Source organism: Maylandia zebra, linkage group LG19, assembly GCF_041146795.1.
Source record: "Maylandia zebra isolate NMK-2024a linkage group LG19, Mzebra_GT3a, whole genome shotgun sequence".
NCBI classification, from domain to species: Eukaryota; Metazoa; Chordata; class Actinopteri; order Cichliformes; family Cichlidae; genus Maylandia; species Maylandia zebra.
This window is the reverse complement of record NC_135185.1, coordinates 30,739,323-30,755,823: the sequence shown is the minus strand read 5'-3', so window position 1 is coordinate 30,755,823 and position 16,501 is coordinate 30,739,323. Positions and strand designations below refer to the sequence as shown.

Here is a 16,501-nt window from a genome sequence, read left to right as displayed (position 1 = left end):
GCTTCAAAGCTTTATTTTCTGATTATTCACTGGTATATATTGCCTCTCTCACATATATACTGCAGTCATTCCCTCTCTTTTTACTGCCTACAAATAGGCTGGGATACACCGGGACTTTTTCTACCTGCACAGTGTGTTTCTGGGTGTAATACAAGAATCCAAGGCAGGAGAGTGTCCTTGTAGGGGGTACAACCGCTGCCCAGCTGCATTTAGTTCTGCATTGCCTGACCAGCTGTATCAATCTGTCCAGAACAAAGTCTCAGCGTATGAGCCAGCTTCAGTGCAATGTTGAGTGGCAGCAGGCCTCTGGTAATGATGGAGAATTACTACACAGTGTAATATAGAATGATAATAGGGGGACAAAAAGCTAAGTGGAGGCAAGCGCAGATTGCTGTTCGGTGTGGTGGTGCGTTTGGAGATGAATGCTCCAGGAGCCAGGATCTGCCTCTCTCCTCTCACCTGTAGTGCTCCACTCTTCAAGCTTCCTCCCAGGGGGCCACTTGGTGCCACCCTCAGATCCATGTGCTGTTGATTCACTAGATTTTTTGGCACATCAAGCTGAAGAAGACAGAACAAATCTAACCTCAAAGAATGAGATAGAAAGTGAAGATCTGCTGCAGCTGCAGGAGTGGAGTCTGGATTTATTTATTTATTTTTATCACCACAAGTCTTTACTTTGATGGGATATACTTAGCAAAGGCAATTTCTTCTTTATAGGAGGTGTAATTGATTTTGCTTTTGTGAAGCCATATGAATATTTACACGCTCCTGCATTAGTGCATTTTTTGACTATGTTGGTAATTTTTGCATTTAGCTTCACATTTTAGCTTATTTAGCTTACAACTCTGAAAATAATGCAGTTAATTAGAATCCATGTGGCCTGGTCTCGCATCATAGGAATCATAGAAATAAAACTTGTGGTTTTAAACAGGAGACACAGTAGTGATGATGCTGCTTTTCGTGCAGGTTTTGTGTTGTACCCGTGCGTCTTACTTTCGCAGAAGCATGTAGGTTTTGGAATTGAGGTAGAATGCATTCAGTACACATTCAATAAGTGGAGGAATCATGATGTCATAAGCATAATGCAAGCAGTAGTAATACGAGGCTCATGGGAGCAAAGCATGAAATACTGGAGCAATTCAGTTGCCATTGCACCCAGGCTCACAGTGCCGCCCGCTAAACAGCACCGGGAGCTTTTTGCTCGCTTGCTCCAGTTTGTTATTGCAACTCGAGCTTTATAGCTGCTCATGTAGCCCCTTCAGGATGTATGAGTGAGTGCATTGCCAAAGCACTGCAGCCGCGTGTGGTGTATGATAAGGCAGTGAGAGGCTTTTCGGTGAGCTGAGGCATGCACTGTACTGCAATACCTGCTGAAGTACCTAAGGCATTTCTTCAAACCAAAGGCTTAAACGCTCCTCTTGAGAGTCTTTAGATTCAGATTGCTACTTATTCCAGTACCTAGGAGAGAGCCTTCCAAATAACATAAAGTTACACCCCGAATAAACCCTGGACTTCTCAGATTTGTTGTTTGAAGGCAGATAACCGGACGAGAGAACAAGAGATGCTCTTCACATAACTGCACATTTATGATGCCAGAACTAATTTTTTCCCTACAAGTCACTGTCACGGTCTGCAGAGACAGGCCGTGCGGTGGTGTGTGTAATGGACCCAGGTGCGTACACAAGTGAGTAGACGGGAGTGAACTTAACAGAAAGCGAGCCTTTATTATGGCTGGAGACAAGGTGTTCAAACAAAGTAAGGATAGCGTGGCTAGGCTATAACTAAACTGGGAAAACTAATACTGTGACAAACTAAGGAAACTCAGAGACTATGATGTTCGCTGCAAAGGCTGACCGGGAAAACATGGAGGTGGTAACACAGACGACGCGACACAGACTGTATGAAACACAGAGACTAAATACACATGAGGGATGATCAGGGGAAGTGGCCACACATGGGAGCACAGCTGACACACATGAACCTAACGACTGGACAGGAGAAACTAAATACACTGACATTGAATGCAGACTTTCAAAGTAAAACAGGAAACATGGAGATTAGACATGACATGAACTAAACACAACCATGCAGACATGACTCATGACAGGTAGACGCACGAACCAGGGAGACGGAGTACAGTGGAAGATGACAGAAGCGACAGCATGAACTTAACACAAGACACACAGACATAAACACATGAAGGGTAAGGGAGGCTTAATACAAGGGTCATATAATCACAAATGAGCTGGAATAACTTAATGAACCTAAACAAACAATAAACATCAAAATAGACTAAACACAAAACACTGGGTGGCACGACCCAGGACCGTGACAGTCATAAGGATGCATTACCTTCCTTTTGAGCTCAGTAATCACTCCTAGCCATCATAGGAGCCCTGTTGTTAGAGAATAAGTGTGGTGCATGTCACTAACACTGGAGCCTGATTTCATATAGTGTTCAAACCCGTGATTGGCTCACAGTAACATGACTATGCCTGCCTGTCTCCATGCAAACACCAATATTATGATTATCCTGAGTATAAGACGGGTGTGATTGGCTCAAAAGAGGGAGGGGAAAAAAAGCCGCTGTCAGAGTCTGCTCATTGATATGCTATAGCATTACTCACACGATTTCTCCAGAACAAGGTAGATCTTTGTGCTATTGTTGTAGCGCACGCACAGATATACACAGTGGAGATGACAAACGCATGTGTTTGCACAGCACGGAGGAATACGAAGGAGGCAGCGTGAGCGAGGGAGTATTAGGATTGAGTCAAATTCAATCCCAAGGTGCCCTTGAAGGCTCAGCTCGCTCTCCTCATATTTGTTTTAAAACAGTTTAATAATTTATGTTTTCTTTAACACAGTCAATAAGTAGCTGAAGTCCTGCCTTCTTGCTGGGTGCATTGGTTTCAGGGTGGAAAAATATTGGTGTCAAAGTCACTTTGCTTAAATCATTACCTCTTCTGATAAATGATGCCATGATGACTGCTTAGCTCGCTGGGGTGGGGAATTTTATTTCTTTTCTTGGTTTTAGTAGTCTGCTTCAAAGGAAAATTTATATCACAATGTTTGGGAAGCTTTGAGAAAGATACGTAGATATCTTTGTGTTTGTCTCGAGGGCTGTATGCCAGTATCCTTCAACTCTAAGTACAACATCATCTATTATATATTTAAACCAATTTCATTGTGCCAGTGTTGAATGTCTAACAATATAGCTGTAAAATGAACTCTCATGTCATCCTTTTAAACCTTTCCTGTAGTAATAGAGAGACTTTTGCATATAGACAACCAGGTTCAAATATTTTAAGAGTTTAAGAGTAAAAAGAGTACCTTCCATTCTTACAACCTGACTGACATCACTTAGTGCTTCTCTTTATGAATCCTGTGTAGAAGTCAGGGGCAAGAGGAGAAGAATAAAAAAACAAGGGGTTTGTGACACAGGGTGAGAGAGAGAAAGAGAGAAGGGGGGAGATACCCCACATTACTTCAGTGCAGGGGTGAGACAAGGGAAAAGGGCCAGCTGTGGGCTAGACTGAAGCAGAGACGTGAGAGTTGCCTTCTCTGATTAAATGCCTGGATCGATACTATCCTTATGTGGCTCAAATCAGCTCTGCTCTTGGTCCCTTAACAAGGAGACTGATTGCATGTTCTAACCCAGCTCAGAGCCGCTTTGCCATAAGGCCTATTCATTTCAGTCTGTATCTGAGTCGAATACATTTTAATATCGATCTGAGATGGTTAGCATTATGCAAAGTGTTTCCCATAACAATCCCATGTTCGTCGTGGCATTGATCATTGACCAACGTAACCTGGATTATAATTCTCCCCAGTATCGAACAACCCCGCCAAGATTTATTAGTTCCTACAGTCAGCCTTAGTTTAAATATATAATCTCCCCACTGTGCAAACAGTACACTGTTTGTGTACTGACAGCATGCAGTGACATAACTATACTCAAGCGGTTTGAACTACCGGCCTTCATCAGCAGCTTCATCAGTTTCCTGTGAACTCAATGAGAAAGCCCCATCTGTTTTGAAAAGCTAGAGTATGACACACGGATGAAAGCTCTATAAAATTTGTGAGGAGGAAAAAAGTGTCAGAAGCTCTTTCTAAAGTAGTTCTCCACAGATGTCAAGCTCAAGTGCAACCGCTTAGTTTATTTGCTGTGGGGTTTTTTATAGATCACATAAGCTGTTGCACAAACTTCTGGATTTCTGTGCTCAAGGTGGTTAAATAGATTTGTTGTGCTGCACCCCTCTAGTATCTTACACACTGAGTGGTCAGCAAGACTAAAAAAAGTCATACATATATATAAACTAATCAGGCATAACATTATGGCCACCTGCAGAGTAAGATCCACATAGATGACAGGATCCAAGGTTGGCCCAAAACATCACATTCCCTCTTCTGGCTTGCCTTCTTCCTACAATCCTGGTGCCAGACGAGCGATGCACCCAGCCAGGCATGCGATTCTTCAGACCAGTCCACCCTATCAATGCTTAATCACTATTCCTTCCTTGAACAACTTATGTTAGATACTGACCACTGCAAACCGGGGACACCCCACCAGAGCTGCAGTTTTGCAGGTGCTCTGACCCAGTCGTCAAGGCATCACAATTTGGTCCCAGTCAAACTCACTCAAATCCATACACTTGCCCATTTTCCCTGCTTCTAACACATCAACTTCAAGGACAAAAGGTTCACTTGCTCCCTAATATATCTCTCTCACTAACAGGTGCCATGATGAAGAGCTAATCGCTTTGCCTGTCAGTACATGTAATGTTATGCCTGACTGGTGTTTTAGTCCATTTCATTAAGCCAGAAATGTCCGAACTTGTCTCTTCCTAGCTCCGTACGATGCTCGTCCAAATAAATAAAAAGTCAATATTGAAGGTTTCATTTTTACTGGTATCGCATCGTAATTAATGCTGCATGCTAGCATTGTGCTAGTAGTGCTAAAGCACGTTTTCACACTTCCAGTTAAATTCCAGTATACTGCTTCCATTGATAATGATAGTGCCATTAATAATGTTGTTAATAATGTTAATTGTCATTCCCAACTGTAAAATTTCATACCCACATTTAACCTTAACCTAATTTAATGCGAAGCTACAAGGCTGTTTGTAAGGGGAGGAAGACATCCGCAAACCACATAAGCTTTGCTGCTGTTGGTAGCCATCAGATGACACATAATAGTGGTAATATCATTAAGGACACCCACACACCCACAAACACAAATGCACGCACACATTGCTTTTTCTTTTTTTCACTAAAAGGAAAATATCTACACCGACAGAAGCACACACGAGCAACTCGAAAATGAATGTGTAACGCGTGCGTTGCAAAGGGGCCTCGAGGCTTCTCATATTGATTTCCATGCAGTGCTTTCTACGCACACAAACACGGACTTGCACCCGGTGACGTGCAGATGCTAGTCCTCTTTATCTCTCGCTGCTGTGCATTGTGCTGCACTGTAATGGAGTGCTTTACTGTTACTACTACTACTGCTGCACTCTGCTCTCAGCACAATCCCTCTCACATTAAATAATGCAGCTGGCAATTGTGCAGCAGCTTCCAACCCCCCCCCCCATCCCATAGCAGCCAATATCAGCAAATTTCTGCTTGCTCTGCTGTCGTGAAGAGTAACTATGCCCAATTCAGCGTTTACAGGGCCAACACTATAAACACCATAAGCCCATTTACACAGCAGTGGCATTGGATGTTTGTTTTTCAGCTCTTGTGCTCCCAAAACAATTTATGTTTTTGGTGACGTCTGTCGTCATCAACTGCATTTGCCTTTACTCGCATAACACACAAAAACAATGAGCCAGCTTTTGTGTGTTATGCGATTAATTTAAATCATGAAATGAGTCTTATTTATTATGGCTTTATTTTCATCCTACTATAAATATGTAAAATCTCTTGTTTTCCTGCGAATTTCTCCTGCACAGTCATGCAGCTACATCTTAGTTCCCTGAAGGTTTTCATCTATGCCAGATATTATGACGTCATCATGATGCCTAGCAACCACCAACCAATTAGCTAAAATGACACCTTATAAAAGCATTGTATAATTTTCCTTTCACAATTACAGCAATTTATTCTAATTTTTAACCATAAAACTTTCATTATGGACGATTGATTACAATATGTTGCCTAGCAACCACCTACGGACGATCTAAAATGAGCCATTTGTGGCCTTTATGTATCTGCAGCACCTTACAATAACATTGTAGTCTTTTAATTTTATCTAATTTATATCCACAAAACTTTCATTTTGCACACACACACACACTGTTTAAATATACAGTATCTGCACACAGTCTTAAACATATTTACTAATGCAACATCAAAGCAGTGCACTACCTCGCTTTTATAAATGCATTCACTTGTTTCAGCCATTATTTCTGTTTATAAGGTGAAATGCTCCAGCAAATAGCCTTAACCTCATTTGCACCATATAAACAGCGTAAATAGCCTAAAGAAGATTGGGTTGACTCAAAGGGATCAGCCATGGATAATTTGGAAAAAAGGTCTAAGAACGTCCAATTTTATGTTTGAATGCAACATAGTTTACTTATCTTTTAACAGAAATTTTAATAATTCACCTGACATTCATTCTAGATGCAAGGACATTTTATTCCATCCATTTTTATATGAGGAAAACAAAAAATAATGAACATTTTTGTAAATCCCCGCGTTAGGCAGCTGGCAGATTTGAACCCAATGTGATGTTAAAAATTACAGACGCCATAATAACAGAACAATCATTGCTATGGCAGTGCACAAGTTATGCAAAGAAAGAGCACGGCATTAGTTCTGTGACAGTAATCACCGTGTGGCCATTCAAACAACAATAAACCAACGATAAATGGACTGGTCCTTATATAACGTTTGTCTACTCAAGCGCTCATTAATGGCTCATTCACCCATACAAGCACTTTTTTCTACATCTAAGTGCTTTCCATCTAACATTCACACTCCATTGAGCACAACCTGGGGTTGAGTATCTTACCCAAGGATACTTTGGCACGTACACTGAAGCAGCCAGGGATCGAACCACCAACCTTCTGATTAGTAAATAACCTGCTCTACTGTCTGAACTACAGCTGCAAATCTGAAAAAGTCATTATAGACCTTTGAATATTGGTTAATTGTCAAAAGATGATCATCACTGTAACTTAAGCAAAGCTTCAAAGGTTTAAGGTTAGGCTCGCTTTTGCTTGCACTTCTAGTTTGCTTCTCTTATTCTGATGAACAGCTGTATGAACTAAACTGTGGTTGGTGTCGAGGTTCAGGGGAGAAGAAGGAGCACTTCTCAGGCCATGGTGGTTTGAGAGTTTCCTCCGATCAATGCACAAGGATGGGCATGTGTGTGGATGAACTGGGTTTCTCCCAGGATGACACACACATGCACACACACTGACAGCGTCTAAGCTTGCATGCGCAGACACAAACTGAAGTCTGTTTTGTTTTGACAGGATGATGAAGTGGTGCTCCAGTGTGTGGCTTGCATCCAGAAGGAGAATCGCAAGTTCTGCTTGGCTGCCGAGGGGCTCGGCAATCGACTGTGTTACCTGGAGCCCACATCTGAGGCAAAGGTAGGCAACACTGGCTCTACTGTTGCACCGTTTTATTCTCTCAGATTTGAACTGGCAGCACAACAATGCATGTCATCAGTGTGAGATGTTTCTATATCTTTATGTTCACACACTTGTGTGTGTTAAGATGCAAATAAAAAAATGGACCAATGTGACATGAAGCAGTTTTCAGAAGCGTGTACCGGATGAAAGGAAGCGTTCATCTATAAAAAAACCTCCATGGAAACCAAACATCCGCTTAGTCCGTTCGTGTTTGGGTTGAGCAAACCATCAGAGAAGCCAACCATCACAGCAGCTCACATCCACCGCAGTCTCCTTGATGAGCTTTTCTTTCAAGGGATCAGGGACGGCGTCGCATCTCCGCAGGTCCCCCCCTCAGATGATAATTCCCTGAAATTACGCCCCTGGACGTGATTGATGGATTGTTTCATAAGCTGCACTGTTGTTAGCTGTAATTGCCCGCTGCTTTACTGTAGCAGAGCAGCCTGTTTGCAGTTTGTTTGAATGAGTGTAAAGTTTTAATGAGTTAAATGCAATTTCTTTTGCTTTGCTGTCAGTGGGGGTGCCATCATAATGCCTTTTTGTGTAATTAATCCATATGGCACACATTCTCTTCTTTTTTTTTCTTTTAAGTGATCCCCCTGTTAAGCGATTATTTATAAAGATTGATCGGCTGGAGGGATGTGTATTCTTTCTCGCCTTTTCATGGCTGCCGATGCTTTGCTGCTAATCTGGCATTGATGTTTCCCTGTAGCTACAGTTGACGGGCCTTAGGCTTCATCTGGATTGATTGTCTCTTAATAATAATCCATTAATATTGACTAATTTCACTCAAGACACTATGTGCATGGGCAGCGTGGGTGACCATGTAAGAAACGCGGAAATACTTTTCAGAGAAAGAGGGAAAAGAGTTGTTTTTTACTTGGCAAAATACTGACATTTACTATCATAGCTCACACAAAGAGTATATCTGTGTTTCAAGGGGAAGGTTAGGCCTTTACTCTATTTTGGATGGTAATTATACCTGACAGGTGTGATGGATGTTCTCCGTATCAGGCACTTTGTCTTCATTCCCTGTAGTTTTTTTATGAAAAGGCATCACCCCACCTTTGGGATCAGCAACATAGCTGTGAAAAAAGCCCAAGATGTCCATTTAGAGGTGGATGACTGAATAGGAAGCTTCGTTTCCTCGGTGAACTAGTCTAGTAATGAGGGACAGAACCAAAATGATGCAACGAGGCTGATTTAAAGCGTGCACGTTGTAAGTGGCAACATCAATCAGCTCGTGAGAAGCCGTTGGTGTGATATACGACCAGCAGCTTTCACTTGTCAGAGATTCAATATTATGGAGTTGTGCCCGCATACCATTATAGCTTTGATGCTTGTCTTTGTTGTTTGGAACCAGCTCATTTTTCTAAATTCCTTTTCATTACCAGCCAAAAGCTTTAGTGCCGCCCCCAATTAAACTAAAGAACAATGGAAGCGGATGAAGCCACATCCTCAGGACAGTCAGCTTTAACCCTGCTTGACCTTTCTGTCTGGAGACAGAAATAAAGACGCGATCGATCCTCGCCCACGATCGCAAAACACTTGCTCTCTCATCACACAATTGGTCAGCCAAGCTGCCTCAAAACTATCTCCTTGACGGGGCTTTATAGTCGCCATCCCCTCCAGGTCACTTTGATTTTTATTTCCCCTGTGTCTCGAGGCTGTCCCTCCCCACCTCCTGTTTTAGTCCAGGCGAGGGCAAAGGTCCATGTGTTGTGACCTAGAGAGGTTTGAGGAGGGCTGGACGGCTTCTCAACAGATAGGAAAGACGTTTCACCAGCCCAGACTTCGTGTCATACCTTTACACTGCACACAGAATCAGAGACTTTTCTTTTAAAGCTGCGAGGGAATGGAATAAACTTCCTGAACATTTGAAAACTCTTTTTTGTTTTTTATGTTGAAAGGTGGACTCAGATCTGTCAACATTAACCATCCAACGCTTTGTAATTCTTTCTGTTCGTTTTGAAGTTCTTGATATTTATATATGACGATAATGGATGATGGGGTTTGGCTACTGTTGATATGTTTTTCAAATAATTTCATCTGCGATGTGCAAGGTTAGGGTGCAGTGCATCATTTTCCTTAGAAAAGTGAAATGAAAGAATGAAGATATAAGTGTATTTTTTATTTGCATTTTCACATAATTTATTAGTCAGTACTATTGAGATCTATCGATCATGTGAAACTAGCCAAGAGACATTTGTCTAAGCTTGTATTTAAACAGGAAGTCAAAATCTTATGATTAAAACGCTGTTTTGTGAGTGTTGTGTGCTGAAAAAAGCTCCGACAGACCCAGAACCCATGACTTGGGATTTCACAAGAGATTTTGTTGCAGATCAGTCATTGTAAAGTTGTCTATAAAGTTCATATAAACTACTGTAAAGGCTGATGGAAACTGCCAGTTCACTGTGGGCTCATCACCACAAACCTTTCACACGCAAGAAGTAATCTGCGCCTTTAGTTAAGATAGAGATATAAACTATATCCCTTTACCTTTAATGAGCATGTCATCAAGTATCGAGCTATGCACTTTCTCAATCTGGTTCTTTCAGTGCATTTGTGTGTGTGGTTCTTTTTCCTTCTGGAAAGCAAGTGAGTTTTTAAGACTCTTCGAATTAAACTAAATTCTCACCATCTCTCGACAAGTAGCAAATCAGTGATGTCTAAATTCAGCAAGCGTGTCAGTGGAAGTGTATCCGTAAAAACTATTTTTGAATTCCAACACGCTGGCTCGTGTTTCTATAAAAAGTCACGGCTGTTTTTCCCCCTGACTTGCCTGGAGCCTTTCTATTCAACACAGTAGTGGCCATTGTTAAGATTCAATTTGCCTTCTGAGTACTTTAGCATAACACTGGGTTGTGGGAAGTTTTTCAATGAGGTTAGATTTACCTGTGTGAACGAACCACTTTGGGACCAGTTGAGATACTCGGGAAGGAGGCCAGAGAGGGTGTTTTGGGTTGGTGTCATTTATCTCGTGTTTATGCCCTGCAATATCTCCATCGGCGCTTTCCGTGTCCTTTCTCTGAATCGTCTGTCTTTTCCAGTACTGCCCTGGTTCAGCGATTTGGCATCTTCCCTATTTTTTTAATGGTGCTCTTTCCAAGACCTGGCTTATCTGAGCGCAGACTGACCCGAAAGCGCTTAATCTGAATTTAAAGTACCTTTTAATGAATATCGCCCACTCGATTAAGACGAACTCGGTTCAAGTGGGGGTAAAAATGCAGCAGTCAGCAGAGATTTTATGAGTGGGCATCTAATCAGAGTATCCCTGTAGATTCAGGGAGCTGTTTTCCTTTTTTTCCAGGCTGTATGAAGATGTTTTGCTTATGGAGCAAATTCCTGAAGCACTAAATCAGAATCAGTTTTGATGGACAGCAGAATAACTGCAGTGGTGATCTTTTCATTATTAGCACTTTGGTGAAGGCTGAGTCACTGTAGATGGGATCTTTTGGAGCACGGTGGAGAACACGCTGTACTGGAGAGTGCTTAGTTTGATCTTTTTTCTTTGCTGTCATTTACTAAACATGAATTAATAGTTTGATATTTTTAAAAAAATGCATGCGAGAACATATCCACAAATTTGAATTATTGATTTTTTCCCCATCATTGAGCCTTTCTAAAATACTACCTACCAGTAAAGATGATATATCCTGTACAGAACCCGTTATTTTGCATTTTTATTTACTAATAAAATATAAATATAATGTCTATTTTTTCAAAAGAAAAAAAATGCTAAAAATGTTCATAAAATGTTGCCTAGAAAAATGAGATATTTCATCTGTGACTGTTTTTAATCAGAGATGCTTTTATTTGGTTACAGTATGTTCCCCCAGACCTTTGCATCTGCACCTTTGTGCTGGAACAGTCCCTGTCAGTGCGAGCCCTGCAGGAGATGCTGGCTAAGAGCGGACAGAACAGCGAAGGGGTGAGTGAAGATAGACACAAAAGCTCTTTGATTCTTCATAAACCATCCCCGAGTCATTTAATGTATGTCTCACTGTGCTCTGATATCCAGAGGAGGCGGCTGTAATAAATGCAGTCAGCTAAGTTGAATTTTCCTAACTGTTAGGAGCTGTTAGGAGCTTAATGGGCAAAATAGGCCCGTTTCAGTAGCCTGGGGACCCTGGCTGCAAAGAGGTCTGGGCACCCATGATGCTGATGTGGATGTATCCATTGAATGTTGGGAAATTACTGCAGGTTTCATGCGTTATGTTTACCTTTGCCCATTTGATTAACACTTAAGAAAACAGCGTGATTTTCTTTTGTACAATAGCAATTAAAAGCCTGCATGCAAAATCAGTCGACAGTAGATTTGGATTGTATTTACAGCGTTGTACAAAAGTCTCGAGCTGCTCCTAGTTTCTGTAGATTTTGCTTCCAAGCGAAATCCCTGTTTGCCAAATGCCAGCTGTCAAGTAGCCATTACGAAAAGGGCGGATTGGGGGAAAAGGCTTAAGTTATATTGGATAGAACAGCGATGAATAGCGAATCAGTGATGAATCTATATTTTAAACTTTTGATTCAAATTTTCTTCATTACATACAGAAGAGGAGGTTAGTAGAGGCAAGCAACACAGAGTGTATACGACCAACATGGCGGAGGCTCTGGCATGATACGAGGCTGCATTTCAGCTGGTGGTGTGGTCAAAATTGATAGAATTATGAATGCAGCAAAGGAGTATCAGATTTGATCCACTGTGCAGTACCATGTTGAAAACATCTGATTGGCAGTGGCTTCATTCTCCAGCATGACAGCGATCCCAAGCAGACTGCCAAAGCAGGAAAAGGATAACTGGATAGAAAAACAGACAGTGTAACACTCTCAGTCATGGACTGGCTTCCCCAGAGCTGGGACCTCAACATTACTGAGGCAGTGTGGGATCATGTTGACAGAAAACAAAACAAAAGGCAGCCAACATCCAAAAAAGAGCTTTGAATTTCATTCAAGAAGCATGAACAATTCCCGAAGACTACTTAAAGAAATGACAGAGAGAAGAAAAAAGGTGGTCATATTAAATATTGACTTTCAAGTTTAAAAATAGAGTTGTACAAATTCTATTTATCTGCTCTTATATATTCTGTATTTCCTTGAATATTTGCACGTTTCAATAAATCAGAGCACCTAGTTCCTGTTTACCTAGCGAAACATAAAGAAATGAAGGGCTGCTAAAGACTTTTGCACAGTCCTGTACCCACATAGTGAAAGTAAAGAGGATCGTGTAGTAGGGAGAACTGAACACGTTTCAAATTTTGCAGTAATCTGCACTCATTCGTCAACCTTTCCTGTGCTGCAAGTGTGTTTCCTGCTCTTTTACATTTCTATGATATATAATTCTACCATCTTTATCTTCTATTTTCTGTGTATAATCCATCTTTCACGTGATAGACACGCAGCCTGGATCAGTGGGTATGTTCACTGCTCATGCCATTCCCCTCTCATCCCTTTGCACACTGCAGTGCATCCTTTGCTCTTCTTTTCTACCCTCATTGATCTCTGGTTTGACTTTTACGACACGCCACCTGTGAAATTTGTCTTTAGAAGTCATAGTTTATTACACACCTAAATAATTTTCTTTGAAACGATGGTACAACTGGTTTCTTCAATCTAGTATTTCCGTCTGATTGAAACCCAATCGGTACAAAGTACCTGATTGGGTTTCATACAGACTTCCCAATAAGGTTTTCCATAAAGAATTACTTGTTATATAACTTGATTTTTGCTGGAGAACTAGAGCGTCTCCAATGTTGGATTAGCGTCAGATTAACATTTGTCTTGTCTTCGGGGGATTCAGATGAATGCTCAGTGCAGCATCATTTGTTTTGTGCTACCCTCCGCATAGAATAAGCTCTCATTTGTCACAGCATCTTCTTCTAATCATAGCAGCTGTATGCTGTGAGAGACGCTATAGCATGATGCAAACAGCTGATCTGATACGAACATTTCTGGAAGGAGACTGAAAGCGATCACGATTGATTTAGTCTCATAAGCTCTCTGCATGATTTGGTCTGTTCATCCTTTAATACCATGTGGTTAAGGATGTGAGAATTTCCATAAATCTTTAGTTGTTAAGGCACATATTTAATGGCTTTACTTCAGAGATAAATGGAGATGTCAGGAGTGGATCTTGTCTGTGCAGCAGAATGACACGAGTCAAGACCATTGGTTCCACTGCTGCTGTGGGCGGTGTTAGCAGGAAATTGCGAGCTGCGGCGGAGAAAAAGGGAGCTCCAAAATATTAAACGCTAGATCAAAGCTCAAATGAACATGGTTGACCATCCTTCTTGCATCAGCACCTTTAAAAGGCTTAAAATAACACTGGAGTTAGCTTGCCTCTCTCTCTTCTCCTTTTGGGAAAGGAATTATGCACCGATTTACATTTCAGTCTGGCATCAAAACATCGTCTCCTTATCGCTAATTTGTTTGGCCTTCTGTTCGTCCCTCATCTCTGTAGAAGGCAAACTTGTTTCCACATAGCCAATCAAATTCGTTTTGTCAGCCACACTGACTCACTATCAGCCAGATGACAGTTTGAGCCATAGATTTTAAACAACCAAATTTAGCTGCTCAAGTCTCATTTGTATCTAGCTGGCAAACATAAACACACATCTTGTCCTGGGCTCTGTGCTGTGAATCAAGTTCAACATACTCTGAATATTTTTCTGTTATCTGGCTTCACTTGCACCGACACTGGCAGTCAGGCTAAGCAGACACAGGAAGGTGGTAATCAAGTCAATAAGTCAACCCAGGGTTTCCCAGTGGAGCTGTGAGTGCGTTCACATGAATGGGGCTGCGTTGGCAGCATCTTGCCAATCACACACATGGAGAGATCTACTGGCAGAGCAGGCAGCAAGCAACACAGCTACTGCAGACAAAGCAGCTGTGTGTGTGTGTGTGTGTGTGTGTGTGTGTGTGTGTGTGTGTGTGTGTGTGTGTGTGTGTGTGTGTGTGTGTGTGTGTGTGTGTGTGTGTGAGAGAGAGAGATTGTTGAGTGAAGTGCTTTGGAAACATTTGGTATAAGGTCAACTACAACATGGAAGACGAATCTAAATGTCTTACTGATGCTCATCGGGGAGAGACAATGACTTCAGACTCGATTAAACGAATTGAGATGCTCTTACCATCTTCACCCTTCCAGGAATATCTCGCAGGTAATGCTGGAATAGTAGTGACACCATTTTCCGGAGAACTGATTGGTCAGTAGGTGGTGATTTCACACATGCTGATCGCTAATCTCAAGGATATCCTACTCAGTATCAGGTTAGATCTGCAGTATAAGTTGCCATGGTGATGCAGTCTGCTAAGAAGTGAACTGCCTTTGTAATACTGAAAACCCAAATCCTGCTTCGTACTACTGGCCTCTGCTCCTCCTCTGCACTCAATGAGAAAGGGGCTCTGCAGGCATCACTTTGCACCTGCTTTTTATCTGCTCAGCTGTAACATTGAAATACTTCAGTTCAGTTCACACAAATTCAGACCAAACAGAGGAAAACAGGAAGTGAACTCCAAAAGGACACAGGAAATAGCAACATGGGAAAACACAGAAAATGAAAAGGACAACATACAATACCACAAAGAGCAACACAGGACTATTTATACACTAAGGGCTGATTAGGAAACTGAAACAGGTGAAATTCAACTAACGTACAAGTGAAGATAGCCAGGATGCCACGACAAAGAAACACAAAAGAACCAAAGCAGGAGCACAAACAGAAACACTACTTCTACTACAAATAATAGACAAGGTGTGAACTAGAGCTCGAGATGTCACTCATCCATTCGCTTATCGTTTTTCGGGGTTTCGGCGGGGCTGGAGCCTATCCTAGCTGTCTTAGGACGAGAGACGGGGTAACACCCTGGCCAGGTCGCCGGTCTGTCGCAGGGCTAACACATACACATAGACAGAGACAGAGACCTATGGCCAATTAACCCACCCCCACTAAGTGCATGTCTTTGGACTGTGGGAGGAAGCCGGAGTACCCACACAAACACGGGAGAACGTGCAAACTCCACATAGAAACTGAACTCAGGACCTTCTTGCTGTGAGGCAACAGTGCTAACCACCGTGCCACCGTGCTGCCCACGGTGATATGCTGCTGATATGATGTTACATTACGATGCATAAGCATCTAAAACAAATGTTCAAACCTGATAAAACAGGAATGACAGGAAATGTTACTTAGGTCAGTTAAGCTGCTGATTTTGGTTCCTACTTTACAATCAGTTAAAAAAGGAATAAATAAATAAACGTTGCCTGCTCGAGTCTGAGCAGACTGTCAGTCAGACTGAGACTCTAACGATGCCTCCAGCTGGCTGAGAGTAGAGAAGTATTTTGACCTCTTTTCCTCCTTTAATCAATAAAAAAAAACTATAAACACTAAATTCAAAGATCAAATTGACCTTATTTTGAGATGAATTCTCGTGTACATACACCTATTGGATTTACTTATCGCAAACATTTATATTGTAACCCGTCTCACTTTACGTACCCGTGTAGCAAATACTCCAGAGACTTTTTAGACTTCTTGGATTGGCAATTTGAACCGTGTCACTCGAGTGCGTTCTCTCCTCTCACGTTTATCTGTTTTCGATATTGTCTACCTATTCATCATTCTTGCCTGCACTGAAATGTCACTGGAGGAAGCGCCATTAAAGGGGAAATGGAGGTTGAATATGTCTCGGCTGAGGCTCTGAAATCAATATGTCTTTGAACAGATGGGCTCATCAATAGACAGTGGCTGGAGCAAATGGTTGTTGAGTTCAGGCAGTTCAAGCGGTTTTAGCCGGAAGGCACAGAGACACAAAGGGCACAACAAGGTACCTGCAAAGACAACACACAGCAACTAGTGTAA

At 41.8% G+C, this 16,501-nt stretch overlaps 1 protein-coding gene across 6 annotated transcripts in view; it reads left to right on the top strand.

Moving 5' to 3' along the window:
• Window positions 1–16,501, top strand: part of LOC101476662 (ryanodine receptor 3) — a 109,432-nt gene that overhangs the window by 13,492 nt on the left and 79,439 nt on the right. For all 6 annotated transcript variants that reach the window (XM_076877887.1, XM_024806245.2, XM_076877886.1 and 3 more), the window contains exons 2-3: window positions 7,485–7,604; window positions 11,473–11,577. In XM_076877887.1, the coding sequence (XP_076734002.1) occupies window positions 7,485–7,604; window positions 11,473–11,577 (225 nt within the window). The remainder of the gene's footprint in view (window positions 1–7,484; window positions 7,605–11,472; window positions 11,578–16,501) is intronic.